The following is a 26,975-nucleotide window of genomic DNA, read 5'->3' on the forward strand; positions in this document are numbered from 1 at the left end:
ACCAGATTCCGCTGGGAGAGGGGGCCAGGCTTTAGGTGGGGGGTGGGGACGGAGAGGAAGGCTCAGTGGGGCACAAATGGATGACAGTCAAGGATCTGACCCGTTCTGCCGGGAGGGCACCCGCCCACGCACCCACACTCCAGGCGGCCTCGGGCTCTTGGGTTGCGATAGGGGTGCAAAACTGCCCCAAGTGCAAGAGACAGAAAAATGGGGACGGGTGGGGGAGGGGAGACGCACACCCCAAACAGGGATACCAGTCTGTAGTTCCTATCACAGTAGGTCCTTAAGGACATGGCGTCCTCTCATGTCACCCGAGAGCTGATAGGGGTAGAAGTAAGGAGGTGGGAAGGGGCAGCTGAAACCAGAGCAGCTCTTAAGGATTAAGGGTTGATACAGTCCAAACGTGTGGCTCACAAATTGGAGGGATCCAGGTCGCCTAGAGGTCATACCCACAGGCTTCCCACATCGAAGGGGAAACTTTAGTCCCTAATGGCGGATAAGGGTGGGAAACCTTTGCCTGGGTCTAGGGCAGGAAGCGGGTGGGGAGGGGAGACCCAAAGGACCCCCTCTGGCTCTTCTATCAGCAAAAGCGCACACCTTCCGCCCCCAAAGAACAAAACCCTGGTTATAAATAATTTCATTTTTTATTCTCTGTACAAAACTTCTCACCTATGAAAATAAAGTTTGCAAAAGGCAAAGTAACACTTGAGCCTCAGAGGCCAGGAGGCTGGTGCGCCCGATCTACACTATGTACAAGTCTCTCCAGAAGGGAGAGAGGCGCCTTGGAGTAGGGCCCCCTTGCTGGCTGGGAAAGCCAAGTCGGCCCCCCTCAGCTCAGTGAAATGTACCCCTCTCTGAGACAGAAGGGGGAAAAGCCACCGGGTGCCGAACAGAGCCAGGAGGTGACATCGGCCGGCCAGGCCCCTGCAATCCCCCGATCGGCCACCAGAGGTCAGCACCATGCTGGCCGCCGCTCTTCCCTCTTCGGTTGGGGCGCAGTAGGGGTGGTGGGGTCGCGCCCCCTCCGGCCTCCCAGGTCAAGAGGCAGCAAAAGCACCTGAGTGCCTCCCATCTCCATCCCCCCCTCCCCCCAGGAGACAGTGCCGTCCGTGGGTGGACCGTCTCTGTCGCTGCCTTTGGCCGTGGAGGCTCCGTCCTGGCACACAGGCCGAAGGATACCGGGGCGCTGGGGCCGCCGGCGAGGGGTCTAGCTGGAGGTGACGGTGGTCCCGCCGCCCAGGCGCATGAGCATTTGCTGGCAGTCGTGCAGCAGGCGGCGATCGCCGAGCTTCTCGAGCGTGCGCGCCGCCTCGGCCAGCATGCCCACGCGCTGCCCTGGAGCCGACAGGAAGCCGGGGGGCAGGTAGCAGGAGGCCAGTAACAAGGCCTCGGCGTGCTCCCTCCACGTGGGCCGCGGTTCCAGCTCCGCCGCCGCGCCTGCGCACACCGCACGCGCGTCAGGGGCAGGGCCGTGCCGGGTGGGATCTCGGGGCCTGTCCGCGCCCCACAGGCCGCCCTCCCCGCGCGCCTCGAGGCGCACCGAGTGGAGCCTCAGACCCCTCCCCAGGGCCTGTCCCGTGCCACTGACTCAGAGAGGCGTGCACAGTCGCCCATCCCACGGAGGACGGTGGCCCCCGGTGCATTTGACAGGTAGGACATCGCCATCAGGCAAGCACCACTAAGTCCCTTGGTCTCTGCCTCTCTTACCCAGTCTCCCTCCGCATCCATCACACCCCTGGGCGGGGAGGGGAGGGGAGGCGGGGCCAGGACCCGCCCCCTACCAGGGCGGTGCCCCTCTCACCTTTGCCGTAGGGGCCTGTCCTCCTCCTCAGACTGCGGTCCAGGAGCTGGTGTGTCCGCGTGGGGCTGGCCCCTGCCATTAGCCGGGCCGTGGCCTCGTGTAGGAACACCTGGGCACGAGGAGGCCGGGGGAGTCGGGGTTCAGGCCAGGCCCCGGCTCTCCCCGCACCTGCTGCTTCGTGGCCCCGTGGGCACTCACCCTCCGCATGGCAGGCCGGAAGCTCTGCGCCAGGCGCCTCAGGCTGCTCAGGTCCCGCTGGAAGCCACGCAGTTCGAGGGCGGAGGCCTGGGCCCCAGGGCCGGGGCCCTGCGAGGCCTGGGTGGGCGCGGGCGGCTGCTGCCGCCGCCACAGGCTAGTTCGTGCCACAAGGAGCAAGTCACACAGGAGCAGCTGCATGGCCTGGGGGTGGTGGGCAGGGCAGGGGTCAGGGGGGGCTCCGGCTCTCGGAGGGGAAGGGTGGGGGCCCGCGGTGCCAGGGGCCGGCTCCGGGCTGCACTGCCGAGGCACTGCACCCGCCTCACTCACGTGCAATGCAACAGCAATGCACCGCGGGGCCGCCCGCCTCTCCAGGCCCCCACACCTGCCGCCTGCCACAGGGGCAGCCTCCAAAGAGGGCTCTGCCAGACCACTCACCCTACCCCTCCTCCTGGGGGTGGGGAAACTGAGGGCGGGGGCGGAGGGGTGGCCACTTTCCCCCGGACCCAAGCCTCAGCCAGAAAAGCAAGGCGAGCCGGGCCTCAAGCCCTGTACTGTCAGGCTAACCCCACAGTCTTCTGCAACCCAAGGAAGAACGTTCGGGGAGTGGAAAGGCGGCGACCGCCCCCCAGACCTGCGAGGCCCCCGGCACCAACCCTCACCTTGTCAATGGAGCCGCCAGCTGGTGTGGTGGCCAGGCTGTCCTGCAGGTACCCGCTGGCCTTCTCACAGATGGCCAGGCTGGCCGGACCAGACTCTGCCTTCCTGCGGCCCAGGACGGCCCGGGCAGCCTTGAAGGAGTGCAGAGCCGCCCTGGGCAGGGGTCTCCTGTTGGGGCCAGGGCAGAGGACTGATGGTCAGATCGGGCCCAGGCCCTCACTAAGCTCCCCACTGCCCTGGTTGTGGCTTCACGGGGGAAGAAAAGGCGGTGACCCCAACGGCACAGAACAGAGGCTGGGGGGAGCAGCGCTGTGCTGGGGGGGGGTGCCGGGAGATTCCGGCCGGGACTCACTCGGACTCCTGCAGGGCGCGGGGCAGGTGTTCCACCAGCGGGTACAGCCGCTCGGCCGCCTCCTCGTCGCGCCGCAGCCAGTGGGTCACCACGGCCGTCAGTGAGGCCCACCACTTGGCCACGGGGTCTGTGCCTGTAGGGAGCAGGGGTGTGGGTGGGGAGGCTCCCCGCAACTCAGCCACACTGTACCCGAAGCTGAGCTGGGAGTCACAGGGCAGGGGCCTGGGGGCTCACCGGTGGCGGTGGCCATGCTGGAGCTGATGGAGAAGCTGCAGGCTGGGGCCCCGGCGGCGTCAGAACAGCTGTTCAGCAGCTGCAGGTACCCAAGGGCGTCTGAGAATTCCCTGCATCAGAAGAGAGGACTGGCAGTCAGCGCAGGTGGCAGGGGGCCTGGGCAGGCCCCAGCCCTCCTCACCTCCCACCAGAGCGCGGCCCGATGTGCTAGCTGTACCGTGCGGCCATCTCTTCCGGCCAAGCTGGGCCGGAAGCGGACCCGGGGAGGAACTGAGATGCGCCTGGGGCCACCCAGCGGCTGGACAGCAGCCCGGCTCTGGCCACCCACACAGGGCCCTGGATGTAGCCACTCCCAGACTTCACCGTGGAGGGCGCCTGCCTGCAGGGGAGCGGAGGGCCCCTCACCTGTCCCCATCAGCTGATCCAGGGCCGGGACTGGGCTGAGCCACGCAATTCAGTGCTCGCTCCAAGAGGTGTTCACGGAAGAGCTGAGTCACCTGGGCCAAGGGGTCCACTGCAGGGAGGAGTGGGTGAGCGGGGCAGGAGGAAGGGCCCCCCACATCCACCTCTCCCCACCAAGTGCTCTTTCCTGGTCATGCAGGTGGGACAGATAAATGCTCCCACCCCTGTCCCTGGATAGGATGACCCACCTTGGCCAGTGTAGTCTACTTAATAACGTGCCTCTGTCAGCCTGTCCCCTTCCATCTGATCTCCTTGCTGCACAATGAATGGTCTTGCTTGGGATCACCTCCCAAATCAACCACCTGCCCCCAAATCTCTGTCTCCCTTTTTGCTTCTGAGGAGCCCCCACTGAGACAGAGCCAGTCTTCCCGTTCCTGCAGCCTCCCCAGCAACGACAGACGGGGGGCGTCATGGGCATGGGGGACAAAGGAAGAGGTGGGAGGACAGGGGATGGGCACAGGAGTGAGAGAGCACCTGGGTTGCCGGCCAAGCTGTACAGACTCTCCCTCGGGGCACTGCACACGGCCCAGTCCCCATCCACGAAGAAACGGTGGCCCACAGGGTGGCACAGCCACTGCATGGCAAGAGGCACCGAGCCACTCTGGGCCAGGCAGGCCTGGCGGGCACTACTCAGGAAGAAGCGCTGTAGGGGAGGGGAGCTGGGCTGTCACACTGGACCCAGACAGGGACTCAAAACCAGACCTTGGCCCCAGACCCGAGCTAGGCCCGGGAGCCCACCCGCGACCAGCTGCCTCCTCCAGTGCAGCCCCTGGTCAGAGCTGCAGGGACACGCCCCCAGCCCTGTCCCCACCAGCCCGCCACCCACTCACTGTCAGAAAATGCAAGGCCCTCGGGAGACTGGTCTTGACCCTCAGCGCGACGGCCACATAGATCTCAGCCAGTGTGGCCAGGGATACGGCATCCCCCGCGCATTCCGCCAGGTTCAGGGCACTCAGTGCCAGGTTGACGGCAGCCAGGTGCCCGCCCGTGTACTTCCCTGAAAAATGGGCAGGATGTGAGGCAGGGGTGTGGGGCAGGGGCGGCAGGAGCCCCTCAGGCCCGGCTCCCCACCCTTCATACCCATGGTGTGCAGCTGGTGCAGCTTGTGGTAGGCGAGCGCTGCGTCTCGGGCGCTGGTGCGGGCATCCGCCTGCAGGGCGCAGTCCCTCTGCAGGCCCCCTGCCCGGCCTGCCAGCCAACGGCCCACCCACAGCCGTTGCAGCAGGTGGCGGATGAGGTTCCAGAGCAGGCTACAGGCCAGGTCCAGGTGGGAGGTGGGCAGTGGCCGGCCCAGCGCCCGCAGGGCCAGCCACAGCTGCTGGGCGGCCTGGGCAAAGTCCCCCTGGGGATGAGGGTTTGCCAGGTAAGGAAAGGGGTGTCAGGGAATCTGAGCACGCGATACCCCTCCTGCTCTGAAGATCCTTCCACCTTGGGCTGTGCACCATGACCCTAGTGTCCCCCACTCAATGGGAGTCTGAAGGCTAGACAGGAGTGGGGAAGACAGGGCCCGATTCACCATGACAGGGAAGGGACGGGGAGTGGCACCCAGCACTTTCCCGGGGGCTGCCCAAGTCCCAGCCCCGGCCAGTCCCCCCAACCCCACCTCCAGGATCTGACCCCTTACCCGGGCCAGATCCAGGTCAGCCTGCTTGCGATGCCTCCAGAAGTGCACGGCGGGGCCTGAGTGGGGCCGTGTGACCGGCTCGCCGTAGACAAAGAGGAGCGCCAAGAAGACCAGCACCAGCAACCCATTGGTCAGCCAGACCAGTGGGGGCAGCAGCCAGGGGGCCCAGCCAGGGCCATCTGGGGGCAGACAGAAGGATGGGGGACACAGCTCCCCGGAAATCCAGAGCCCCAGCTCCACGGGCCTCGGGTCCCCCCGAGGATCCCTTCCCACCTCTCACCCAAAGATACCCACGCTGGCCTGTCCTACCTCTGCCCTCAGTGCCCAGCACGCTGCGTCCGGGACGGTAGTAGGTGCTGCTGGCATCCGAGGGGGTGGGGAGACCCCGGCTGGCCAGCAGGGAGGCCAAGGGGTTACAGGAGAGACAGAGGAAGACGAGTGTGCACAAGGCCAGGCGGGAACGGTCCAGCATGCCCCGGCCGTGAGGGGACAGCAGCTGCCCCGGCTTCACCTGGGGGGTGGTGGGCAGGTCAGGGAGGGCAGAGCGGGAGTGGCCCAGAGAGGACGGAACAAGGAAGGGCTCAGCACTCCACCCACACTCACTGTGGGACCTCACATGACTACAGGCCTCGGTTTTCCTGTCTATAAAATGGGAGGTGGGATATGTTAGGGGCCTCTTCCTGACCTAGTCTTAGGGCTCAGATGTTATCATGGGGAGACAGGCAGGGGGGGGGGTGGGGAACGGCAGGACCCTACCTGGCTGTCCTCAAAGACTGGGCTGTCGGGCTCTGAGTCACTGCCACTGCCCCACCACTGCCACTACTCCTGCCGCCAAGGGACAAGGGGCTGCTCTGAGAGGGCGAGCCGGCGTCGGAGGGTGGCGGGTCTCAGCGTGGTCCACCACCTCGGGCTTCATGCCCTCCATGGGCACGTCTGTGTTTCCTCCACTGCCACAGGCTGATACCAGGTCCTTCAGAGATTCTGTGGGCCAGAAAGGAGCAAGGGCTGGGGGGTGAAGGCTAGGATACCCACTCCAAGTCAGCTTAGGGCCCTGTGGAGAGGGCAACTAGGAGGTTGCCCAGCTCTTGAAGGTCAAGTTGGGGCCAAAGGAGGGGCTGAGGGCCCTTATAGGGTTAGAGCTTAAGGGGCAGGCAGGGGCGGGGGGAGGTGGGCAGAGCCAAGGGAAGGGTGAGGCCAGGACTCACTGCTTTTGTGGGCAGCCGTGCGGAGACTCAGGTTCTCCTGCTTGAGCTTCTGGTTGCTCTGTTGCAGGAAGCGGATATAATCGATGGCCTTGCGCAAGACAGCAGATTTATTCAGCTGCAGGTGGTAGGAGAGAGACAGCACAGGGAGCCGGTCAGGCCTGGGCAAGTAGGCACCTAAGCGAGGTGGGTGACGCTGCTTTACAACCACCGCTGCCTCAGGCCCTTTGCATTTGCTATGTCTTCTGCACGGAATGCTCTTCCCCCAGGAGAACCTAACTCCCCGGATGGGCGTCAAGATTAATACGTAAAACGCATACAACAGTGTCTGGCTAACTGCTATTATTATTACCGTTTTCGTGCCTCACTCCCTCACTTCCTTCAGGTCTTTGCTTATGTAATGTCACCTTTGTGAGGTGGGTTTAGATGTGCAACTCTCACCATTCCTCTTCCTGCTTTATTTTCCTCCACAGCACCTACCCCCCATATGGCGTGCTCTAACGCTTACTTATTTATCCTGTTTCTTGTCACCCCCCCGTCCCCCCTAGAACGTCTGTTCCTAGAGAGCAGGGTTTTTTGTCTGTCTGTTCGCTGCTGCATCCCCAGTACCTAAATTAGCCCCCAGCACACAGGGGAGCCTCCCTCCATGAAGTGCAGCTGAATCACTGGCCCTGGCCAGGCCCAAGGAGGCTAAAGCCCACGGCCCAGGCTCGGTCTCAATCCTTCTTTTTTCTTCCGGTCACCTCCTTCCCCAGGGTCACCCCAGAAGCGCCTCTGAAAACTGCTGCCCGTACCTTCGCCTCAGTGCCCACCACCAGGTCCTTGAGCTCGACGATTTTGTCGTTGATGGAGGAGCGGTAGCGTTTCTCAATCGCGTTGTGGGCTGTGCGCTTCTCGCCACGGCTCTGGGCCGAGCCCGGGGGCCTTGCCGCCGGCTGCCAGCCGGTTGATGGGCAGCTTCTCGGCGTCCACTACCAGCGGCACTGTGGCCAGGATGGTTCCTCCACTCACCAAGGTCTAAAGGGCCGGTACGGGTTACCAGCCGGGCATGCACATGCGCAGACCCCTTGACCTCCCGCCCCACCCCATGCCACCGACCTGCAAGGGCCCTGTCTGTACAGCCGTGCCAGGGGCCAGGGAGCTGATACCCGCCGTCTTCACGGTGGCCGCCACGTCTGTTTTCATGGTGGTCAGAAGCAGAGAGTCCGCCTTGATGAAGTGGGGCTGCAGCAGGACCTGGGAGAGGGGGACGCCTCAGCCAAGAGCTGGGAGTCTGAACCAGAGGCTGCCACCTCCCTGACACCACCCCCGGCCCAGCCCTCCTCACCGGGACCTGCTGGATCTGCGAGGTCACGGTGGTTGTTCCAGGGGCTGCTGTGGGGGTGGCCGTGGCTGTCAACAGCTGCTGGGGGGGCCGCATTCTGAACCTGGGTGTACAAGGAGACGGGCGGGACCCCTGGCAGGGGAAGCCAGTGGCAGGCCAGGCAGCGGCTGCGGGGTGTTCCCTGGAGGTGGTCCCTGCAGAGATAAAGGCTGGGGCTGCGGGCACAGGCTGCCCTAACCCACTTTCAACCTACCTTTCAGGGCCCTATCACCCTATGGCCTTGGATGAGTCATGACCCCCCGGGGCCTATTTCCTATGGGGACAACCCATGCCTAGAGCTCGAATGCAGATGTACAGGCTTTCCTGGCGGGCGTTTGTCTTTGGAAGGACAGCGTGGATGTGGACACCCCGGCAGAATGGGAGGCAATGCTTCACCCCACAATAACAAGAACACAAGGACTGCTAGTACCGGGGTGTCTGAGGCACTAGAAGCAGAGGCCCAATGTCTAAAGTCTGCCAATTCCTCTCCCCGAGACCGCAGCAGACCTTCCTCTCTGTGCTCCTGCTGTCCCCGCCCCCCATGCCCCCCCCCCTCCCCCTTACCTGTGGAGAAGCCTCCAGTGGGGCTGGGATAGCCCAACACAGGGGCAGAGCTGAACTGCGGTGGGGCTGGGGGCCGGAAAGCTCTGGGGCAAGAGGGACCCCGGCAGGGGCTGTGGGGTTGGGGGCTGCAGGATAGTCAGCGGCAATGGCTCCTCCTTGATACCAGGCCCAGGGGAGAAGGCAGGCACAGACGGGTACATCTTCAATGAGGTGGGTGCAGGCTGGGGAGGGGACAAGGGTGGAGGTGTCGCCTTGGGTCCCCCCAGGAAGCCTTCGAGTGGGGAGCTCATGGTGGCAGGAGATGGAGACAAGCTGCCCGGGGAGCTGGCATCAGGACTGGCAGGGTCTGTGCCCCCTGCCCCACCCCCAGCATAGGGTGGGTCGAACAGGCCCGGGAAGTCGCTGTCTTGGTTGTTGATGAGCTGAAGCATGTCTGGAGAAAGGAGAAGAGGCTGTGTGAGTGACAGCAGGGCAGGGGCTGGGCCCCTGTACAGGGCGTCATACATTCCCTGCCTCTTGTCCACACAGCTGTACGTGTGGAGCAATGATGCAGAAATAGAAAGCCACCCACATAAGCCCGTGCCCCCCCAGACACACAGCCATTGCTTGGGCACCTGTGACACCTGAAGCAATGCCTGGTGCTTCGTATGTATCCAACAGTCCTTGCCACAACCGGACAAGGTCAGAGCCCTGCAGGGACCCGGTCCCACGAGGCCCGTTCACTCGCCCCACACCTACGCTGAGGCAGAATTGGGGTTTAGGCCCAGCACTGCGGACGTCAGGGCTGCCATCACCAACCCATTCCTCTGTGGAACAGACCGAGGCTTGGGGCTGAGCCAGCCGCTGGCCACGTGTGTGCCAACCAGCGTGTCCCTGCGTGTTCTGGGGCGCAAGCCCAGACCGACCCTGCAGCCAGGCAGCCTCGAGACCAGGCCATTCAGTCTCCCCTCTATAAAAGCGAGTGCTGTCTGTCCTGGCTCCTTCCTCCTCGTACAGACTGGGGACACACTCCCCGCCACTCGCCCCAGCCTCTCCCCCAGCTGGCGGGAGACTAGCTGCCTGGCTGTGCTGGCCCGGGGCCCCTCTAACCCAGCAGGGGCAGCCACCCACTGGGTTAAAGTGCTCCGCAGGACCCACGAGCACAGCCCTGGGAGCCCCGCGGACCCCCGAGGTCCCCAGCCTGAGCTCCCGGCCCTGCTCGCCACTGTTGGCCTTGGCCAACAGCCTCCTCTCACCGGGCCTCAGTTTCCTCGTCTGTACAAGAAAAGATGAAGGCCTTCACGGCAGGGCTGCCGCAAGGTTTTGGGGGACAGGAAGCTGGCCCCCCCGTGGGATGCACTGTTGCCTGCCTCCTTCCTACTGACAGGTGCCCAGGCAGGGAGGGGACCTCCTTATGGGCTGCAGCAGCATGAGACGGGGGTGCCGGGCTCAGTCTCCCTGGGTCCTCCAGTGGAAACACCCCATGGGTCCGCGGGGGGCGGGGGGGGGGGTGTTGATGCAGGTGGGAAACGCATACAGCACTTTCACTTGTGGGGCTCTCCATCCCTCACCCCAGCCCTCATGAGCCCCTCTGACAGATGGTGAAACCGAGGCCCTGAAAGAAAAACTGAATCCAGGTCTGGGATCCCAGATTCGACTCACGGGAGCGAGGTGGGGGGGGCGCTGGGAGATGGGACAACAGGACTCCTCCCTGGAGGACCTTGGGAAAGCCACCCTCTCACTCCAAACGCCTGGGTGGGGGGTAAGTAACAGGGGCGGGTGGGGGTGGCCCACCAACTCCAGTGAGAGCCGGGAACTGGCACTCCGCCCCCTCAGGAACTGGCTCTTCCTATTGGGAGCTCCACAGCCACTGCATACACACGCCCCCCCCTCTGAGGGAAACCGGGGGTGGTGACCCCGCAGCGGAGGTGGAGGCTCTGTGATAAAGGGGTGGGGGGGGTCCTCCAAAAAATACCTTCGAACGTGCAATCCATGGCTCCGCGGCCCGCGCCCCGCCGCCCCTTCGGGGCGCCCCGGCGGCTGGCCTGCCGGTCTCCGCGCACCGCAGACCACCTGTCAGGGCTCCGCCGCGCTTTTAAAGCCCGCCGAGCGCCCCGCCCCCCCCGCCTCGCCCCGCCCCCGCCGGCTCCGCCCCCCCCGGGGCCGCGGGCCGGGCATGGGGTGAGCGCGCGCGGCCAATCAGCGACCGCGCCACTGCCTCACTAGGGCCCCGCCCCTGCCCCCGCCCCACCCCCCGACGGCGGCTAGGGCTCGGGTTTCACCCCGCGGCACTGAATGGGGCCGGGGTTACTCGCGGGCGCGGGCCCTTAACCCGTTCGGCGCCGACACCCGCCGGGGGTTTACTGGCGGTCACCGGCCCCTTTAAGCCCCCAGCTCCGACCACATCCGCGAAGCGCCGCGGAGTGGGCTCGGGACCGGGAGGCCCCCGGAAGGGATGCCCCAACACTCTTTGGAAATCGCTGACACTCTGGGCGGCTCCCCACCCCTAGGCCTCAGTTTTGCTTTCTCTAGACAATGGGGATGATCACATCTCCTTGGGCCTCTAATGAGAAAAGTGAAGGAGAAAAATGGGTGCTGCGCTCAGTACCAAGAAGCGCTGACGTAAGGCCAAGGGCCGCCTGGTCTTAGGTGCGGGGACCTTGCCTTCCTGGGCCATCCCCCAGCACATGGATGACTAATAACTGGCCGCAGCCGGAAACTGAGGCCCAGAGTGAGGAAGGAAGACCCTTATCCCAAACTACTCATTCAGGTAATACTGGAACCTGAGGCCTCTGTCTGTCTGCACAGATGTCCTTTTGCAGAGAAATCTGGGTTTGGGGTGGAGGGAAGGAGGTCAGCAAAGTCTGCCCTGGCCCCCAAGGTCTCACACCCCCCCCCCCCAGCCCCCAACTCCTCCCCCCCCCCCCCCCCCCCCCCCCCCCCCCCCCCCCCCCCCCCCCCCGCAATCGCCAGGTATAGCCTGACTCACTTATTCACTGCAGGGTCCTGGGAGGCCCAGAGGCAGCCTAATCCCTGGGACAGAAGGTAAAGAAGGCATGGGTGACAGGCTCTGGGGGGTCTTTTGACGAGGTACCTAGGAACTGCCTCCCCTTCTGAGTAAGGTCAAAGTTCAACACACATACAGATGAACAGAGCCTGGCAGCTGCCCAGGTTGCCAGTTTGGGCTTTTGTGGCCAAACAGAACAGACCACCAGCAAGTCCTGCCCCAGCCTTCAACTGTAGCACAGGGGCTTGCCCCTCCTCTGTCTCTGTCTCCTGCGGCCTTGGAGGGTGGCTGAATCCTGGGCAGGCAGGCAGGCAGGCATGGCAGAGGGGGCAGCGTGTTCAGGCCTGGAGTCCCTCCTGCCCCCAATCTCTCTCCCTCTCCACCAGCCTATAAACAAGGAAACTCAGCCTCATCTCCCTTACACACATCTACTTCCTGATCTTTCTAGATCTTTCCACGGCTTTGGAGGGGGTGCCAAGGATAAGGAAATTCTCTAGCACCTCCACCTCCCTCTCTCCTCAGCTTATGGGTGTTCACACCCTCTCTCACCACCCCCCCCCAAAAAAAAAACAAAACAAAGCATTGCTGCTGGAAAGACTGTGACCTCATCCAAAGCATTGCTGCTGGAAAGACTGAAGACAGGTTAGACACCAAGGCCTGAATTCCACGCACAAGTTTCAAAAGCAGACCCTCACGGCTCTGTTCTTCCTTACCACGTTCCCAGTTTTTGAGCCCAGAATGTGGCAGGACCGACAAGTAAATACCGGCCTGAAACTTTTCAGGGCAGGGCCAGGGCCAGGGCCAGGGCCAGGGCCAGCCCTGAGGGTGTCAGGCCTGGGACACCCACTTCCTGTCTCATCCTTCTCTTCCCTTCTCCACAGTTTCATGCCTTTTTGTTTTCCATTTCCCACATCTTTGTGCTCTGCCCCCATTCCATCCTGAGGAGGTAGGAGGGAGAATGGTCACCCAATGCCCCCCTGAGGGTAGCAGGAGTCAGGAAAGGCTCCTGAGAGGGGGCGCTGGCCATGGGGCAGAGGACGCGGTCTAAACTAAGATGCAGCGGGAAAGAGGGCCTGCGTGTCACAAGGCATCTGGTGGCATATGAGGGGCCAGCCTTTCCCCGAACTCACGGCCTGAGCAGCCCCCCATCTCACTCTCCCCTGGAGCTGAATGTGCCCGCCAATTCCTGCAGAAGCTGGGTGCTAAGGGGGGGGGGGGGCGTAAATTTGAGAGCAAGCCCTACAGCCCACCTCTTCCCCACACAGCCAACGGGGCGGGCCTTCCCTCTGTGCCTCACCTGCCATGTAATCCCAGGCAGGTCACTCCCCTTCTCTGAGCCTCCACCCCTTGTCTCCAGAGGTGACAGGGGTGGGGTTCTAGAAGAGCAAGCGTATTTACTGCAGCAGTATTTGCAAAAGCCAAATTATGGAGGCAGCCCAAGTGCCCATCAACAGCTGAAAGAAAAATGAATATATACAATGGAATATTACTCGGCCATCAAAAAGAACGAACTACTGCCATTTGCAACGACATGGATGGAGCTGGAGAGTGTGATGCTAAATGAAAGAAGTCAGCCTGAGAAAAACAAATACCATACGCTTTCACTCATATGTGGAATTTAAAAAACCAAAGAGAAAAAGGACAAAGCAAAAAAGAGACTCTTAACTATAGAGAACTAACTGGTGGTTACCAGAGGGGAGGAGGGTGGGGGTGGGGATGGATGAGGGACGTGGCAGGGATTAAGAGCACACTTATCATGATGAGCACCGAGTAATGTATAGAATTGTTGAATCACTATATGGTACACATGAAATTAATATAACATTGTAGGTTCACTAAAAAAAATGAAAAAAAAATAACAAGAGAGCAAGTGTATGAAACACCCAGCGTTCAGCAAGATCTCAATAAACGTTAGTCCCTCTGCAGCAAATAAAATGGTCTAGAACTGTTAAGGCAGGTAGTGAGTTGCCCATTACTTGCAACATTCAAGTCAGAGCTCCGTGACCATTTAATGAAGATTGTTTTACGCAGAGTAAATCGGGCTGGGACTAGGGCGAGGCAAGAGAAGTGCCCAAGACAGCAGGCCCCAAAAAGCTGGCCATGGCTCCCAAGTGGTGGGCCCTTCTCCAGTGAGCTGAACACTAGGCTTCCGGCATAAAGAGAGACTCAGAAGGCCCGAAGGTCCATGTCCTTGAACACAAGGAAGAAAAGGAGGCATAGACGCTGAGCCTCAGTGGGCCCATCTCGCACCCCCTCCAATCTTTCACCTTCCTCACCTCCTCCCCAAGCCTGGATTCCTCCCTTTTCCTCTCCTTTCTCCAGTCCTGCCCTGATTGTAGCAGGGCCCAACAGGAAACCTGAGCCCCTCTCCCTCCCTGGTTCTACCTTGAAACCTCCTTTGGAAGGCAGATGTGGGGCAGCCTTTTATTCTCTGGCCTGTTTATTCTGTGAGGCCATGATGGAAATCTTGGGAGGACCCAATACCACCAACTGGCAGGAGCCCAGATCTGATCATCACAGAAGCCTCCAGCCCATCCAACCTTCATGAGGCCTTGAACCCCAAACAGGCTCTGTGTGCAAGCCTCTTAAGATAGGGAGCTCACCACCTCCCTCACATGGCCTGGTCCGTGAAGCCCAGAGTCGTCTCTCTGACGATATCTACTGCCTTTTCTTAAGTGTCTACTGTGTGTCAGGCCTTTGCCAGGACTGAGGGTACAGGGACAAAGCATAAAGGCCTTCCCTCGTGGAACTTATGTTCCAGTGGCCGACAGTCTGCAAATACATGGAGGAATTGTGGGTACAGATGGTGATGGGCACCATGAAGAAACAGAGGCCACATAAAGACAGTGCGAGGGGCCGCTACACATGTGATCAGCAAGCCGCTCTGAGGAGGTAACATCTGAGTAGAGGCCTGAATGAAAGAGGCCAGGAGGGAGGAAGAATGTCCTGAGCAGAAGGAACAGCAAGTACAAAGGCCCTGAGGTAGACACAAGCTTGGGGTGATGATGCTGAGACAGCAAGGAGGCCAGTGTCGCCAGAGCAAAGGGAGCAAAGAGGGGACAGAGTTCAGGGAGGCAGCCAGGAAGCTGAGATTCCAGGCTGTCCGTTGCCTGAGCCAAGGACACCAATTCTCCAGGAAATGGGCAGGAAAAGGATTTGCAAACTGTCCCGTGCAATGCAGATCACAAAGTTGCACAACTCTGAGGAACAGTGAAGGATATAAAGCCGCACCGTCACGGGAGAGGACATGGGACAGGGCTTATAGGACGCCCGCAGCATTCCACCTCTGCCTGCTCGAAGGGCACGAGGCAGGGATGGGACACTCGCCGAACATTCTGGGAAGCCAGGGCTACACTCTGCCTGCCATTCATCCCTGCTGCTCCTACCAGTGCCTCCTTGATCCTCCTGAGGATTCAGGTCAGCAGGTTTGCACGACCTCGGCTGGTCATGGATGCAACGGGGACAGACTGCCCTTTGTGCACGCGGGGCTGCCTGGGGGTGCAAATGTGTGCTGGCTCTTCCTGGAAGAGGATGGGCCCATGGCTGCAGCCCCAGCATACCTGGGCACGGGCCCTCGAGACGGACCAGGAAACTAAGGCCCAGAGAGAGGCCGTGTGTCCAAGTGGCTGCCTCTGCCAAGGAGAGAATCTGGGACTCAGAACACAGGTCCCCCAACCCCAGAGTCCACACTGGTCAGCTCCAGCCTGCCAGAGACAGGAGAGGGCCCTCGCTCCAGCCTGGCTCTGCCCCAACCTGCTGGCAGCACTTGTATCCGGTCAGGAGGTGTGTGTGGTGTGCAAGAACGGAAGAGGAGGCAGCACAAAGCTCAGTAAGGCTCAGCTCTGGCACTGCCCCCTCCCGGAGGCCTTCCTGACCACCATTAGTGGCCGGGCCTTGCCTGGGAGGGCCCGAACCCTGGCATCACTCAGCACAGGGCTGAGCACAGAGGGGACGAGAATCAGAGGTTTGTACAGCCAGCCAGCCACCGTCCCGCTGCCGGTCTCCGGCCACAGGGCTCTCTCCCTGCCTCAGTTTCCCCGTCTGCTTTCCGAACACGCCAAGCTCTTCAGGGCTACCATGCATTCGCCCAGGCTGTTCCCTCTGCCAGGAATGCCCTTCCCGGTAGCCTTTGTCTACCTAGCAAACTACTGCTCCTCTTTCAAAACGCGATCTGATGCCGCCTTCTCAGGTTCTTCCCTCCTCTGTGTCACTCCACACGCTAGTTCCCAACTGCACACACCAAAGAACCCTGAACGTGACCCGGAAGATGGCCACTATACCAGGTGCGAGGAAGCACCACTTCAGGCATCTTGTCATAGGTGAAGGCTTGGGGCACCTACTTGTCATTTTGGCAGCTGAAAACCAACCCAGGGCCCGAGACAGTGGCAGTTTGGGGGCAGTCCCCTACCGCTGAGCAGCTGTCCCCTGTGTAGTGCTGTACATCTATTTCCCCCTTTTGGGTTGTTTCCCTGCAGCCTGTTTTCAACCTGAAGAGGATGTATTGGTTCGAAGGCCACGTGCTGCTGTTTTGTTTAATGTTTATTTAGTTTTGAGACAGAGAGAGAGAGAGAGAGAGAGAGAGAGAGAGAGAATCCCAAGCAGGCTCAGGGCTGTCAGCACAGAGCCTGACATAGGGCTCATTTTCACAAGCCGTGAGATCACGACCCGAGCCAAAATCAAGAGTCAGACATTTAACTGACTGAGCCACCCAGGCGCCCCTAGTCTCTTTATCTTTAATGGTAGCTGAGGACTGGGTATTGCTCCCCTGGGGATCGGGCAGGGGGAGAGGTGAGAGGCTCCCCACTTTACCCAGCCCCACCTTGTCTCCCAAGCAGAGAGCCAGAATCAAAAATGGTGGGTGCTCAGAACTTGGAACCACAGCCCATAGAAACTTCCAACATAGGATCCTTGGATAATAAGCTAAACATATTAGGTGCCGGGTCCTGGTTGAGTGCTCTAAAGGATGAAAATTGGTTGAGGGCCTCCTATGTGTCCTGTGCTACATAAGCCCTTGATCTAAATGAGTTCATTTAGAGGCTGAGCTCTAAATGGGCTGAGCTCTAATGGGCTGATTGCCCACAACTCCAAGAAAAGGTTTTCGTTTGTTTGTTTGTTTGTTTAGACAGAGAGATCACGTGAGAAGGGTACAGGGGCAAAGGAAGAAAGAAAGAATCTCAAGCAGGCTCCGTGCACAGTGAGGAGCCGGACATGGGGCTCGATCCTACGGCCCCCGGAATCATGACCTGAGCTGAAATCAAGAGTCTGAGCCACCCAGGCACCCACAAGAAGATGCTTCTATCATCATTCTTAGTACACTGAGGAAAATCTGAAGGCCAGATAGGTTAAGCCACTTGTTCACGGTCACACAGCAGGGGTTGAATTTGAGACCCCTGCGATCTGGTGGGAACCCCAGAGCCCTAGGAGGGGTAGGCCTGGCATGTGACTGGGAGGGACAGGCTTGCTGGGAGAGAGCTGGAGCGTCACTCGGGGGGAGGGGGTGAGCTTGAGCAGGGTTCCAGGTGGGGGTGGGCCTTTCCAGGCCACAAACTCTCCCTGTGCCACCTCCCAAACTCAGCATGGGAATCACACACCTGGAGCCAGCCTCAAAGACCACCCCACGCCTTCAGGGGCGCCTGGGTGGCTCAGTCGGTTAAGCTTCTGACTTGGGTTCAGCTCAGGTCATGCATGATCTCATGGTTCATGAGTTCAAGCCCTGTGTCGGGCTCTGCGCTTACAGGACGGAGCCTGCTTGGGATTCTCTTTCTACCTCTTTCTCTGTGCCTCCCTTGCTCGTGCATGTCTCTCTCTCTCTCTCCTTCTCCCTCTCTCAAAAAAATAAACATTAAAAAAATTTTTTTTGAAGATCCCCCCCTGTGGGAGCCCCAAATCTGTCTCTAAGGCTCTCCTGCCTCCCCTCACACAACCCCCTCTGTGTAGCCACATGGGACATAGGTGTCACACGAATGCCATCCCGGTCGGGTCTGGGGATCAAAGGGCACATCCACGGGGCCGATGGCTGGCAAGAGACAAGGCCAGAGATACTTCCTCTGGCCAGTGCTGCCATTCCCAACTGAGCTGCACCTGTTGTTCAGACAAAGTCCAGATCCCAGTCCTCCGCCTGGCGGTGACCCCTGCCTGGGGTTGACCAGGTCACTCAGGATGTTTGCGTCCACAGCGAAGTGAACATTGGACAGGAGGTAACCCCCAGACACCTCAACCTACTCCCAGCATGCCTCTGTCCATCCCCCCGAAGAGACAGGTCTGGTAAGCCCTGCAGGTCAGGAATGCCATGCTGGGACAAAGGAACCTTATCTTGGGGGCACTGGGGAGCCATCGCTGTTTGGGGACTGAGGAGTTGTATGCCCGGAGCTGGGAGCTGAACAGTAAGCAGTCTTGCACTGTATTTCCTCTTGGTGGGACTGGGGGAAGAACTGGGCATGAGATAACATGGGGAGAGGTGGGGAGGGGGGGTGGCAGAATGGCCCCCAATGTGTGTTCTCTCCACCAGGACTGCCCTGGAACCAGAAAACAGCCAGACAGGCCTAGGCTGAAACCTAGAAGGCAGGCCCTCCTGTGGTTTATTCAGGTACCTTGACGGACCCCAGGGCCGGGAGAGCGCCAGAAAACACTGCCAGTGCTGAGCTGGGGCGGGGACGGGTGAGATCCAGGAAGGCCACCCTGTCTGGGAGGACTGCCGGGGTATGAAAAAGAGTGAAGGTGGGGATACCCGGGCAGAGGGGAGACTGAACTGTGCCACCAAAGGCTTCAAATAAACCAGCGCCCCCAGGGTGACTACTCAGCCCGGCCCCTGCCGGAATCTCACGGCCACTTGCCTCTCCGGCATTTAAAAGCATGGACAAGATCTGAGAAATTAATCAGAGAAGTGAAACCTGCCGGGGGCTTAACACCAATCCCAAACATGGCACAGGACTGCTCTCCCGTTGCCTCCACCCACTGCCACAAGGACCCCCAAAGCACAGAGCCAGAACAGGAGGCCCTGGGAGGAGACGGAGCTCGCCGGAGGTTGGGGTGTACCGGGCCCAGGCAATGCCTTCACCCACAGAACTAAGGGCTCATGCTGCCAGCTCCGCCCCCAAACCCGTCATAGGACAGAGGGTTTGGCAAAGCCGGGCATCAGGGCTGGGTGGAGCTCAAGGCCTTTGGCCCCTTGCCTGGTGACAGTCCTCGTCTCATGACTCAAGGCTGCTCTGGGCTGGGAGAGGGAGGTGGCAGCGTGGCCTCTGACCCTTCTTTGATCTACTCCCAGGCCCCCAGCATAGCCCCACATGGAGCAGCCTCCAGGGCTCCCGGTTCTATTGCTTCCCACCCCCACCCCCACTCTTAGGAGCACAGCAGTTAAGAGCGTGGCCTCTGGAGTCCACAGCCTGAGTTTGAATCCCGGTTCTGCCAGGTTCTGGCTATGTGACCTCAGGCAAGTCACTTAACCTCTCTGTGTGCCTCAAGGCACTCACTCATCTGTAAGATGAAGATCTGAAGTCTACCCCACTTAGGGTTGTCAGGGGGACCCAATGGTCAGCTAGGTGCCGGGATACAGTAAGTGTTCAGTTAGTGTTGTGATTCCCCCACTCCAGCGGCCAGAGGAAGCTTCCGACATATAACCCAGGCATGGCAACGCCTTGCTCCAATCCCCCCCAGGACTCCCCACTGCCTCCAAGATTCAGTCCATCTACCCTTTCAGGCACTCGAGGCCTGCCTGGCCTACCTCTCAACCTTCTGTCATCTCAGGGGACCTGGAGACCGTACCTTTCCCACACCCAAGTCACATCTCTCTAGACCCTGAATCTGCCTCTCTCCAAGGCCAGGATAACAGCCTCCCAAGTAGGCCTGGTCTCTGACTATAAATTCCCCTCCCAGAACCTCTGCCTACAGAACTAGAGAAGGATCCATCCAAGCAAAGACCGGCCTGGGGTGTCCCCTGCAGTACAGTTTATAAGAACAGAACAACCTGGATGTCCATCAATGAGGGACCCAGTAGATAAACCAAGGAACTTGACTGCTGCCTGGCTGTAGATACAGGAACAAAGCAAGTTACAACCTGCTGTGAGCTAATGGACCCTATTCTCTATAAAAGTAGACGTTAGCGGTGGCCTGGGCTGGGTGTGGAAGGCTGGGTGTGGACCAGGGAGCACTTGTAAACAGAGGGGATGAAAATGTGCCACAACTAACTGGTGATGGTCAACACAACTTGGTCAATGTACAAACTTATTGTACACTTAAAATGGGTAAATCTTACGACAGGTAAATTGTACCTCAATGATGTTTTCAAAAAGTAGATCACAAGTGTAGAGCCATTCAAAAACAAATATATATACATATACATATACGTATACGTATGTATATATGTATGTATGTATATATATGTATATATATGTATATATGTATATATATACGTATACGTATATGTATATGTATATATATATGTATATATATATGTATATGTATATGTGTATATATATATATGTATGTATGTATGTATATGTATATATATGGACATACACAGAAAATAATCCCCCACATAATTAACACAGCTTCTCTCTGCGTGATGGGTTTAAGGAAGATTTGGGTTGTTTTTTTTTTATTTTTGCTCACCTGCACTTTCTAATTTTTCTATAATGCAAAGAGATCCTCTGTGTAACTGGCGGGGGCGGGTGGCAGGGGGGGGGACAGAAAGTTTGGATAAAAGCTGAGAAATCTACCGTGGCAGGCAAACGTCAAGCCCCAACCAGCACGAGGCCCCAGTGTTTTCCCCTTCTCTCACAGACTAGAGCTGATGCCGAATTGCCCCCAGCCCCCAGTGGCTGGGAGGGCCTGGCCTTTGGGCCTCAGGACCTAATGCTTCTATGAGTCAATAAGAAAGGTCTATGCCAGATCTGTGCTCTGGATACACCTGCCCTGATTCCATTCTCCCAACTCCCCTAGGAAGGGAAGCATTTGTATCCAGGGTGGGAAACTGAGGCACAGAGGTTGAGAGAGCTTGGGCAGGACGTCAAAGTAAGTGAGTAGTGTCCAGATTCAAGTCCTGCTTTGGAAAAGCCCCACAATCAGGGTCTCTCCTCCCAGACCCTCCCCTGGCCTGGCCCGTGGGGAAGGGGAGCTGATAAGGCCCCAGGCTGACAGCCAGCTGAGCTACCATGCAAGGCTGCAGTAAGACAGGAGTGGGTGACTTCGATGTGCCTGTTTTGGTAACCCCAGGTGCCACGGGCTCCATGGACATGTCTGTCTAGGTTGTGGGAGGTTTGAGTCCTGTGCTCTTGACCTCAGGTTCCCCATCGACCCAGCGCACTTTAGCCGGTGTTGCTGAAACTGCGAAGCGACCACGGAGGGCAGTCTGCTGGGGACTGTGGTTTGCCCTATCTACAAAGTGGGGCCACAGCCTCCCAGATGGGACCTGCCGCACTGTCCCCAAACCCCTCCTCTGTCAAGCAAACAATGATGCTTGCAAAGATGTGAGTAAACCTCAGTCCTAGTCCGCTCTCCAGCCCACAGGGGATCCTCTTTTTATCAACGGTCCCAACCTCACCTCCAGTGCATTCCTCTTAACTCCTCAAACTCGGGGCCTTCGCCCTTGCCACGCCCTCGGCTGGGAGAACATCCTTTCCAGGAGGGCCCGGGGCTGACTCTCAGTCTCAGCTCAAAAGTCTGCTCAATGAGGTCTCACCCCACCCCTGCTCCACCCCAACTTGCAACTAAATATCCGTTTGCGGTTTTTCTGGTGGATTTACGTGCTCCCAAGAAAAGGAGGATCCCAGGCCGGTCTGTGAATCCCCCCTCCGCACAATGCCTAGGAAACGGCCTGGCATTCAGTAACTGTTGAATAAATTTTTGCAGAAGCGATGCCCGTCTTGGACCAGGGGCACCGGACGGGGGCGGGGTGGAGGGGAGAGGGAGGAGAGACAGGAGGAAGCGCCGCGCGCATGCGCGTGAGCTCTGAGCCGAGCTGAACTCTCAGGCCGGAGGGAATGACCGCGAGTAACCCTGAGCTGACGTCAAGGCTGGAGCAGGGGCGGGGCCTCGGCGACGCCCAGGTCTCAAGCTCCCGCCTCGGCCGACACTGGGCTGAGGACTCACCGGCTGCGCGGCGCGGGGCCCGGGACGCTCAGAGGCGCACGTGCCCGGCCCTGAGCCTCCAAGAGACCCGGCGAGGCGTGGCCCGACACGCCAGGGCGGGCACAGGGAGGCTCAGAGCGGTCTGGACAAGGAGGCCCACAGCGCGCGGCCCAGAGACGCGGGGAAGCCCCGCGCAAGCAGTACAGAGCCAGCGCCCGCGCCGGCCGGGGAGACAAAGGCCGGTCGCCGCCTGAGCTCCCGGCTCCCGCGGAGCCCAAGCGGCCCCTGACGTACCTTCGATGTCGGTCAGCAGCGCCGCGTCCAGCTCGCACGGCTCGGCCAGCGCCTGCTCCAAGGCCGCTTCGCTGAAGGGCGGCTCGTCCATGGCGCAGTTGCCTCCTCCGGGCGGCCCGCCGGGCCCGCCGCCGCGTACGGACTTTCGCAGCGAGTGTCGCGTCCGCCGGCCCCGACCCGCTGCCGCCGCCGCGCGCGTTCGCGTCCTGTCCTGGCCCCGGTGGCGGCCGGGCGCCGGCGAAAAGTTCCTCGGAAACTGGGTTCCCCCGCTGTGGCTCCGCAGGGAGGGCGGGGCGGAGGCGGGGCCCTGTCGGGAGGCCCCGCCCTCTAGGGTAGCCGGCCCCACCCTACCTGGAGAGAGCCGGGACCAGGCTACCGGGTCAGCCTCGAAAACCTACCTCCAACCGGCCCCTCCATCAGTGTGCCCTCCAGTCATTCATTTTATCCAGCCTCTGGCCCACTGCTGCAGGGACGCTCGGGCAGGCAATGGGCCCTCCCTGGGCCTCAGTTTCTCCAACACCAAGCAAGGGGTCTGGGTGGAAACTCCAGGACAGGGCCTGTCCCAAAGGTCTCTGGACTTGGGGCTGGTGAGCTGTGGGGTCTGGACAAGTCTCACTTCCTAGATTTGGCTCTTTAGAACAAGACAGATCTGTCCAAGATAGAGCGAGCTGTAAAGACCTGCTGTGAGCTCTCCTGCCAACTCTGTGCTTTAGTTTCATCAGCTGGAACTGGAGCTTGGTGCTGCTTCTCCATAGGCTGGTTGGGATGTTAGTGATTACATGGGGAGGGGGGGGCAGGGGGCTGGGCCTGTGAAATCAGCCTGCAACCCCCACCCCCCCAGTTTCCTTAGATCAGATTGGTCTCCTGATAAGAGGATAGCCCAAAGGGAGCCTGGAAAAGACAATTTCCCTTCCTGATTTAATCAGGTTTCCTCCCAGATCCAGCTGTGGTGACAGTACAGGCAGGGATTTGGGAGCCAGTGGACCCAGTACAGACCCTGGAGGTGAGCTGGCCTCAGTAACCAGGAACACAGGAAGACCCAGAGTTCTAACTGCCCGAGCACACAGTTACCTAGGGACAACAACAGGGCTTCAGGGCTATCTGACTCCAAACTCGGTGCTTAGCACTGGCGGCAGCCAGAATGGGGACACAAGGAAGAGGTGGATTGTGCTTTAGACTTGAGCCAGGTTGCCCTGGATCATGACAGGCTGGGTCTGGGTCAGAGGAGGCAGTTTGGCTAGGAAAATGGCTGGAGGCCAAACCCTGGGCCCTGTGGACTGGGGACAGAGCTAGGTGGCAGGGGAGGGACCCATGGAGACGGATTGAGATAAAGTAGAACATTTGAGTATTGGAAACTGGAAAGGCAGTGAGCTGCCTGTCCCTGGAAGTATGCAAGTGGAGAGTAGCCAAGAAGACCCATCAGAGGTCTGGACCCCCAGTCTCTCCTAGCCCCTGACCTCAGTGAGTCATGCCAGCCCAAATACTGTCTTGCTCAGGCTCCAGATATAGCTTGTCTGGCCACATCTTCTGAGGGAGTAAAATTAGTGGTGCACTTTAGAAGGGGGGTGCCTTGGCCAGGAGAGACTTGGAGGCCCAAGTCCCAAGGGCTCAGCCTGTACATGCAGCTCTCTTTGTTTCCCTCCCAGAAGTGGCTGCTGTGGAAAATTACCCAGAACAAGAGTGGCCAGAAGCCATGGGGGTCTCCAAACCGCATCTTCCCCCCAAATGGCCCTGCTCTGGCATCCGCCCAAGGATCTAGATGAACTTCTGCTGGGGAGCATAGAGGGATCTGTGTTCTCCCCAAGCATCTTTCATCTTGCCCCCCTACCCAGTCCCTTACCACCCCAAGCAGGAGCCAAAGCACCCAGGAGACCTTGGGAATCTGGTGACTAACCTGAAAATTCTAACAGTCCTTCCCAGGGAGAGGAGTGGGGAGAAGAGCGGGTACTGAGTGAAGCCTATAAAGGCCACATTTTCCAGGGGCGCCTGGGTGGTTCAGGTCATGATCTTACTGGTGTCGGTCGTGAGTGATCTCACGGTTAGTAAGTTAGAGCCCTACATAGGGCACTGACAGCTCAGAGCCTGGACCCTGCTTCAGATTCTGTGTCTCCCTCTCTCTCTGCCCCCCGCTCTCTCTCTCTCTCAAAAATAAATAAACATTAAAAAGGGGGGGGGCACCTGGGTGGCTCAGTCAGTTAAGCATCTGACTTCGGCTCAGGTAATGATCTCGCGATTTGATTCATGAGTTCGAACCCCGCGTGGGGCTCTGTGCTGACAGCTTAGAGCCTGGAGACTGCTTGGGATTCTGTGTCTCCCTCTCTCTCTCTCTGCCCCTCCCCCACTCACACTCTGTCTCTGTCTCTCTCTCTCTCTCTCTCTCTTTCAGAAATAAATAGCTCTCTCTTTCAAAAATAAATAACATTAAAAACAAACAAACAAACACCTTTTTCCAGAGTCAGGATGCTGGCCTGGCTTTTCACCTGCTTGCTTAGTGACCTGGAGCCCTTCCACTTTTCTGAGTCTCGGCTGTTGGATTGTGAAATGAGAACAACCCTTCCTGCGTCACTCTGCAGAGGCAGGTAGGGTGTGTTGGAGTCATCATCACAACATACCTGCCTCACCGTTCTTCAAATGAACTTACCAGATATGTAAAGAGCATGAGTCAATGAATATGCATGCCATAACTGGCTGAGTTAGGAGAAAGAGGGTAAGGCAGGGTCAACAGGAGACCTGCAGCCCAGGCTAGAAATGCCAATTGAAATTGAAGCCCCTGCCATGGGTGATAGCTGGGGTGGGGGGCGCTTTATACCTTTGCAACCTAAAAGACAAAACTCTGCTTCACAGCCTTACATTGCCAAGGGCAATTCTCAAGGTGAGAGTGAGGAAAGACAGGATGGGCCTCCCCCCCCCCCCCCCCCCCCCCCCCAGTTCTCAGGGAAACATCTTGGTGGCTCCTCCCCCTAAATAGCTTGAGACTCCCAAACAAGCCCCCCAGACCTCTCTTGGCTGGAGTGATCCGAACTCACACAAGGAAGGAGTGTGCCAGGGCACGGAGGGGCACAGCCGTGGTGATGCCCCCCCCCCCCCGTCCTGGTGTGTCTAGGAGGGGCAGGGGTCCCAGCCTGGCCGACAGTGATGCTGGCAGGCTGTGTCTGCACTGGCAACAATCTTTGAACGCTTACCAGTGTTAACCCATGTTTTCCTCCCAACAATCCCAGGAGGACGGGGCTGTAATTCCCATTTTACAGATGAGGACACTGAGGCACTGGGAGGTAAAGCGACTTGCCCACGGCCGCACAGCGCTGTCGTCCCTGATTTTCTCATGGTTTGGGCAGCCGGAGGGGCGGTGCTGGCTCCTCACCCGGGGCAGGGCAGCGGCCGGAGACCCAGGGGAGTTGGGGCGCGGAGCCAGACAAACCCCGCCCCCACGGGCCGGGGCGCAGCCAATGGACGCCCGGCCCCGAGTGGGGTGACGCGGCGTCAGCGCGAAACTCCCGGGAGCCGGGCCCTGGGTCACATGCACCGCGCCCGTTCGACCCGGGGTGGGAGTGGGGCGGGACCGCGGTGCGGGCTGGCAGGGTCTGGGCCCTTGGGACCAGTTGGGCCTGCTCTCTCGGCCCGGCCTCCAGGCCAGACACCTGGCTGGGACTGCCGCCAGGTGTGCGTCCGGACACGGGGGCGGGGCTGACCTGGGACGGCACCGCCCCCTGCCCGGGGCCCCTGTAGTCCCGGGACTCTCCGGGCTGTGAGGCCCGCCCAGCTCCCAGAGGCTCGGTCACCCAGCGGGGCCCCTGCCCGACCTCGGCTTTGCCAACTGTGAAATAGGGGTACCAAGACATTTGGGGCACGGACAGGGCCTCGGCTACTCATCTCGGCGGAGCTCAAGGATGGGTAGAGGGGCAGGCACTAGCGTTGCCAGGGCTGCTGGCACTGTGCAACCCTGGGCATTGCCCAGGAGGATACTAAGACCCCTCCCCACTCCGGGAATCCCCCCTCAACCCTGCCTGCCCCCATGTATCCTTCATTTCTGCAATAGCTAAGCTAGCACCTGCTCAGGTTAGGGGGCCAAGCAGCACAGAGCCAGCCTGGGACTCTTGCTCGCCCCAACCCCGGCTCTTTCTCCATCTGGACGTAATGAAACCAGACGGCTGTTGACATGGATGATTCTGGTCCTAGATGACCCTATATTCTCATTCCGTGTTGACCTCTGCTGTGCACTGGACAAATTATTTCTAGCCCTTTCTGAGCTTCTTTGGGTCAGCTTTGCCCAAAGCACCTCACTAACGGAGGTCACCTCCAGGTTCATCAGTGAGTCATTCGACAGACACTCCACCAAAGATCCGGTAGAACCACCAATTCTGCTGCACTGTGAGGGATGAAGCTGACAGCAGTGAAGAATGGGGGAGGGGGGGGACGTTTGTCCCCTGGGTGCTAACGGGCTATCTGGGGTGAGGCCAGCTGTAGACTCAGGGGGAGTCGCAGAATGAGGTGGGTTGAATTGGTAGCAGGAAGAGTACATGGGGACCCCAAGACATCATCTGACCTCCACAAGCCAAATCCAATTCTGCGTGGGTTCTGATTTTGAATTAATTGTCAAGTGTGGAAGATTCCACTTAAAGGCTGGATTTCTGGCTTTTCTTGAAAAATGAGAATTTTGAGTAACCCTGGGCTCCACAACTGGGTGCCTTGTAGCCAGGGCTGTGACCACCCCCCCTCCCCCGCCCCGCCACAGTTCCTATCAGCCCCCAGGTATCACACCTGGGCCACTTCACTCATAAATGAACGTGTAATAAAAAGGCCCCTATCGGGGCGCCTGGGTGGCTCAGTCGGTTAAGCGTCCGACTTCAGCTTAGGTCACGATCTCGCAGTCCGCGGGTTCGAGCCCCGCGTCGGGCTCTGGGCTGATGGCTCAGAGCCTGGAGCCTGCTTCTGATCCTGTGTTTCCCTCTCTCTCTGCCCCTCCCCCGTTCATGCTGTGTCTCTCTCTGTCTGAAAAATAAATAAACGTTAAAAAAAAAAAATTAAAAAAAAAAAAAAGGCCCCTATAGGCATTGGGTTTACCACCCATGATCCCAATTTATAGATCAGGGGAGTATACACCAGAAAGGAGCAAGGACTTGTTCAGGGACCCACAGTGAAGCCTGCAACCCCTGCTAGGGTGCTCTTAGAG

The 26,975-nt window shown here is 59.5% G+C and overlaps 1 protein-coding gene and 1 long non-coding RNA gene across 5 annotated transcripts; one reads left to right on the forward strand and one right to left on the reverse strand.

The window, feature by feature from the left end:
* Positions 1–625: 625 nt before the first annotated feature.
* On the reverse strand, positions 626–22,089 carry SREBF1 (sterol regulatory element binding transcription factor 1). The gene is given in 25 exon segments (XM_053892897.1): positions 626–1,437; positions 1,802–1,910; positions 2,000–2,200; positions 2,659–2,824; positions 3,009–3,141; positions 3,243–3,352; positions 3,648–3,756; positions 4,179–4,347; positions 4,535–4,701; positions 4,785–5,046; positions 5,329–5,507; positions 5,638–5,839; positions 6,085–6,135; positions 6,138–6,215; positions 6,218–6,309; positions 6,534–6,648; positions 7,325–7,450; positions 7,452–7,547; positions 7,629–7,766; positions 7,858–7,941; positions 7,943–7,993; positions 7,995–8,044; positions 8,455–8,527; positions 8,529–8,890; positions 21,806–22,089. Coding segments are annotated over 25 exon segments (3,444 nt in total). The 5' UTR covers positions 21,897–22,089; the 3' UTR covers positions 626–1,207.
* LOC109245769 (uncharacterized) lies at positions 15,251–21,294 on the forward strand. Of its 4 annotated transcripts, none has more exons than XR_002071069.2 (4): positions 15,251–15,407; positions 17,619–17,826; positions 17,952–18,029; positions 19,319–19,699. It is a non-coding gene; the product is annotated as an uncharacterized LOC109245769 (long non-coding RNA). The 4 variants fall into 4 exon arrangements; XR_002071070.2 differs by lacking the exon at positions 15,251–15,407 and adding an exon at positions 20,657–21,294 and having other exon boundaries at positions 17,526–17,826; positions 19,319–19,504; XR_002071071.2 differs by lacking the exon at positions 15,251–15,407 and adding an exon at positions 20,384–20,647 and having other exon boundaries at positions 17,526–17,826; positions 19,319–19,504.
* Positions 22,090–26,975: the final 4,886 nt, after the last annotated feature.

Source organism: Panthera pardus, unplaced genomic scaffold, assembly GCF_024362965.1.
Source record: "Panthera pardus isolate Hobbes unplaced genomic scaffold, ASM2436296v1 HiC_scaffold_3, whole genome shotgun sequence".
In the NCBI taxonomy this organism is placed as follows: Eukaryota; Metazoa; Chordata; class Mammalia; order Carnivora; family Felidae; genus Panthera; species Panthera pardus.